Raw genomic sequence first — 5,723 nt, forward strand, 5'->3', positions numbered from 1 at the left:
TTAGGATGATCCATCTTTTTGTTTCGGAAGAAAAGTCAAGTTTAGTGGTTGGAAAAACAAACTTTTTTAATGAAAAATCAACTGTCTTCTAAAAAATGTATCTTTTTGTCTTAAAATTGTTTAATATTTGATAGAATATTAGTCATTATTGTATGAAAATTCGACTATTTGATTGAAAATACATCTTCGTATGCTGAAAATTCAACTATTTTCTTAAAAGTGTAATTGTTTTTTTGGAAAATTTAGATACTTTGTTAAAGTCATGATTTTTATTGAAAATTCTACTGTATTGTGAAAAATTCATCTTTTATGAGTGAAACTTGATCTTTCGTGGTAAAAAAGTCATGCTTTTTATCTGAAAATTTATCTTTGCTTCTTGAAAAATAATTTTTTTGTTAAACATAAACTGTCTCCGAAGAAGTTCGTCTTTTTACTTTAAAATTCATTAAGTTGTTTATTAATATAACTGTTTGGTTGCAAATTGATTTTCCCTTTTAAATTCGTCTTTTTGTGTTAAAAATTCATCTTCTTGGGTGTAAAATATTTTTTGATTGAAAAGTCAACCATTTTGTCAAAAATACAATATATTTCGGCTTGAATCCTAAAACCCGTCTTTATTAAACGGCTAAGTTACTTTCGCAAAAGAGAAGTTCAAAAAATTCTCGCCAGGCTTCGACTACACCACTGCTAATAACTTTAAATGTGTCTTATTACACAATTAGGTACCCAAAAAGTTTTTTTTAATTTTGCAAACGCTATTCCTAAATTTTATTCCTTTTGGTGAAAAATAACACCGAACGAATCCATTTCACGAAATATGTTGTTTTTATAGCAAATTAAGTTATACGTATTTTTCCGATTTGCGAAAAAAAAATCATTTTTACAATGTTTTAGATTTTGTGCTTTGTTTTGAAAGAATTTTTTTTAATTCTATAAATTTTAACCTAATTGAGATATTTATCATTTAATTTTTATTCTGATTCTAAAAAAGTCCTGTGAAAAATAAATTTCGCTATTTTGCAATATCTTGCATCGTTTACAAGAAAAATTACAAAATTATATTTTTAGACTAAAAATTCTCCTGGCCTTAAAAATGGTTTAGTCCTGATAAAGCCTTTCTTCTATTGACAGAATCCTTTCAAAAATATAAGAAAGAATAAAAAAAATGGAGTATTCCAGAAAATATACTGCTTATATTTTCAAAATTTGAAAAAAATTAAAAGGTTTTTCTTGAAAACCCACCTTTTTATTCTTTCTAATATTAAAAAAAAATGTTACTAGGAGAAGATAGGGATCCTATCAGCTTTATGTGGGCTAAACCATTTTTAAGGCCGGGACAATGATTTTTTTCCTGAAAATATAATTTTTTAATTTTTTTCTTAAACGAACGAAGTAATCACGAAATAGCCCAAGGTATTTTTCATATGACTTTTAGACGAGCAAATTTTTATTTGAAAATTTTTTCGTTTCTACCGCTGTTTGTGAGAACATTCAATTTTATGAAAAAAAGTCTCCTAAACTTTAAAGATATTTAGCCCACATAAAACTGACAAAATCTCTTCCTTATGAAAGGATACATTCAATAAAATCAAAATCAAAATAGAAACGGACAATACCTTAATTAGGACAACAGTTATAGAAGAAGTTTAAAGAAAAAATTTGGGGTTTTAAAAAAATTACTCAAGTCGTAAAAGCTGGAGTTTTCCAGAAAATATTATTTTCAGAATTTGAAAAAAAAAATAACAAATTTTTGTGGCAAACCGTACCTTTTTTATTTTTTTCTATATTTTTTGTAAAAAAGTTTTTTTTAAAAAGGCATTATTTTTAAATCAACGTTTTTATTATTTTTAAATATTTTTTATAGATTCTGCTTATATAAAAATGACAATATTCTGTCAGATTTACGCGGGCTAAATCATTTTCGAGACCAGAACATTTTTTTTGTCAGAATATAATTTTTTAATTTTTCTCGTAAACGATGCAAGATATCGCAAAAGAGCAGAAAGTATTTTTCGTGTGCTTTTTTAAACGTACAAATATGTTTTCGTATCAGTCCTTGTTTGCAAGAATAATTAGAAAATTCAATTTTATGAAGAAAAAAATTCTTGTGGTTACAAAAAATTATTGAGCTCGGATAAAACTTACAAGATAATACTTATAAAAACTTATTATACTTATGGAAGTACAAATTCAACAAAAAATTAGCGTAAAATATAAGTGTGGTTTTTTGAGAAAATCAGAATCAAAACGAAAACGATGAATATCTCATATTGCGTCCCCGAGAGATTCTGTAACTTTATTATTTTTTTAAATGGCTTAGACGTTCCCCTAGGTCGTTTTAGGTCTAAAAATGAATAAGTTTTCAATTAAAAAAAAATAAGAATCTAAGGCTATGAAATTCTTTTACCCCAAAATGTATGAACTGTTTATTGAGGAAAATGCACTAAATTTTGTGAAAAAAATTAAGATACCGGGCTTAAAATCCGATGTTTTATAATTTTATTACAAATAATGTTCTGAAATGGCCCCTGAATGTTCTTTTCTGCAATAATATGCATCGGTTCAAGGAATAAACTTAAAATATTTACACGTGGTTTAATAATTGTCATATAACTTTAAAATGTATTTTTTCCATAATTTTGTATCAATTATTTTCAGCGATTCAAAATTCAAAGAACTCGATAAGCAAATAGATATGCAAATCTTATAAAACCGCAAAATCGCACTGAATTCGACCTTAATTAACTAGCTCACATCTTTTTTCAGATTAATGACAGGTAAGAACTCATTTTAAGGTACTATATGAATATGTAAAGTATAAAAGAAATGTATTTTGAAGTTCAAGATTTTTTTCGGTGCCCCGGTTTGAATTGAACAATTTTAATTTATTTCTTATGGCTAACCCTCAAACGGTACACTCCAACCCAAAATACGTAAACGATACACTGGTGCGATTTGGTTTGTTTGCAATGTTAATTTTAAATACTTAATATATTGAACATATAATAAACAACTAGTATATGTCACTAAAATTCAACATATATATTTAATATATTCGGGGATAATCCGCTGCAGCTGTGTTTACGTAAATGCCAACAAAATAAAAACACTTCGAGTGCGAATTCGCACCAGTGTACCGTTTGAGGTATAATACTCTCCTTATATTGTAGAAGCAACCATGTTCATATTATTCCAGAGAAAAAACTGTATTAGGGGCTATTTCAAACGACGAATACTATCTCTGATTTTTTGTTCATAACATTTGGAAATGAAAGAATTTTTAGGCCTACATTTGTATTTTTTTAAAAGTCTAAACGGAAAAAATTAATTCACACCTAAAAAAGCTTAACGCAACCTCTAAAGAATTTTTTTAAAGTAAAATAAATTCTATGCCATTATTTTTTCACCAAAAGGAAGAAATTAATAGGATAGCGTTTGCAAAATTCAAAAACACACTTTTTTCAGGCACCCTATTGTAGAATGTTCAAAATTGCAAAAATATTGTTATAACAATTTTAATGTTTTCAAAATTGATACAAAGTTAATGAAACCCAGTCTTTAATTCAAATTAACTTGATTTTTGTGCTTTTAAAGAGGGTGGCACTGCAAATCCCGACATGAATATGAAGTTAGCATATCTATTAGACCAAGCCAAGAAGAAAAACATCCCGAATGGTACAATAAAAGCATTTCTTGAAAGAATGCAAAGTACGAAAATTAATTGCCACAACGTTTGGATTAACGTGCAAGGACCATGTGGATGTTTACTTGTTTTTCATCTAGTAACAGACAACGTATCTCAAACAAAACATAACATAAACACCATGCTAAGAAAAAATATGTACGTAGAATACCATTTAAAATTGCAGCCTTACTTAAATTAATTAATTTCAGGGTGTCTAATTAAATTCTGAAAAAAATCCTGACAATTCCAGGGTTCTTCCAGGTATCCTTTAATTATCAATTGGTGATAATTATAGGATATTTCTCAATATATTCATAATATCATCATCAATTAATTGAACAAATTAATCAATTTTTTAATTTATTTCTAAAGTCCATGAATTTGAAAAATAATTGAAACATACTTTTTTATTCCTTCCATAGGTACTTATAATTAATCTTCTAAAAATAAGTAAAAATGATAAAAAGAAGTAAAAAAAATAATGATAAATCCGGGAGAAAAATATTACTCCGAGAGATTTCTCATATTTCATAATTAGGACAATTTGTAATTTTTTAAAGTTTCCAAATAAAAAAATTATATACTTTTCAATTTTTTAATAATAATTAAACTTTAAAGGTTCACAATATTTAAAATTCTGCAATTTTGAAGGGTGAAAATGAGTAATTCTTGTTATTATGGAAATCATATATTTTATTAACCAACTTTATCGTTCTTTAAATTTCTATAATTTTAGTTTAAAATGATAGTTTTGAAAGCGCAATTCTAAAATTTCTAATCTTGGGGGCCTTGAAACTAAAGTTTTTTCTTAAATTAATTTTTAAATTAATTTTGGCAGATTCTGAATTTTAAACCTCGCAATATTTTAGTTTCAAATTCAAATATTCCAAATGTCAGGATCATTCCGCTATTAAATATTTCAAAATTTCATATTAAAAACCTTAAATGTCAATGTAAGATCTTAAAATTGTCCGATTTTTGTTAAACATTTAAACAGATAAATAATTTCAAATTGAAAAATGTCTTGAATAAATAATAACTCTAAAGGATGATTTGAAATTAGACAAGTAAAAATTGAGTTTAAAAAAAAAAAAAAAAAGATTAAAATTAAACTATCTGAAATTGATACATTAGTAATTGGATAATTTCGATCATTTTAAATGTTTACAATTTTAGAGTTCTGAGTATGAATGTTGAATGCTAAATTTTTTAATTCTTCCTTTCGTAGGTTTTAAATTTGCAATGAAAATTGATTTTTTTTTTATTTTTCAAAGTATGATTAGCAATTTAAAAATTATTGATTTTTGAGTTATTTTTTAAAATAATTTAAAGCCGCTTTAATATTAAATTATAATTTTATTATGTAATAACAATTAAAAACTCTAGAATTTAAGAAGCTTTTACTTTAAAAGATTCAATTTAGTTTTTAATATTAAATTTTCAAATTTTAATTGCTTCGAATTTAAAATTATTCATGTTCAAAAAATCTAAATCTTTAATTGCATAATTTTGAACGTTCTCAATGATAAATAATACAATTTTAATTCCTCTGGATTTTAAATGACCCAATTTCCAAAATACGAATCTTAAAATATTGAATTTTTAACGTTTGACATTGTCCTATTTTTGAAATTTTAATATAAAATCATAATAGTTTTGTAATTCTTTAATTTAAAATAAAATTGTTTCATTTTTAGCGCTTTGACGTAAAAATTTTACAATCCTCCTTTTTCTAATTAAATTGTCGAAAATCCTTCAATACATGTACTTTTTAATTTCAGACGCTTTCAATTCGAAATTAATGATGATTAATTATTGTTTCCAAAAAAATTCTTAAACATAAATTAAAAAACTGTTTTAATAATTGATTTTTAAATTTGCATATTTTTTCTGTTAGAAAATAAAATTCAAGAAACGTGAACGCGCGATTTACATTTCTTTATTTTCTTTTATTAGACACAAAAATGTCTTTATACTGCTTTCAAAGTCAATTTCGTGCAAAAAGGTTTTCTGATGTTTATCGACTTCAACAATTGAT

The 5,723-nt window shown here is 25.2% G+C and overlaps 1 protein-coding gene across 1 annotated transcript in view; it reads left to right on the forward strand.

The window, feature by feature from the left end:
• LOC117181647 (probable transcriptional regulatory protein Tlet_1011) overlaps positions 1–5,723 on the forward strand; it is a 10,028-nt gene that overhangs the window by 684 nt on the left and 3,621 nt on the right. The window contains exon 2 of the mRNA XM_033374542.1: positions 3,595–3,841. Within this exon, the coding sequence (XP_033230433.1) occupies positions 3,595–3,841 (247 nt within the window). The remainder of the gene's footprint in view (positions 1–3,594; positions 3,842–5,723) is intronic.

The sequence above is a fragment of the Belonocnema kinseyi genome, chromosome 10 (assembly GCF_010883055.1).
Source record: "Belonocnema kinseyi isolate 2016_QV_RU_SX_M_011 chromosome 10, B_treatae_v1, whole genome shotgun sequence".
Taxonomy (NCBI): domain Eukaryota; kingdom Metazoa; phylum Arthropoda; class Insecta; order Hymenoptera; family Cynipidae; genus Belonocnema; species Belonocnema kinseyi.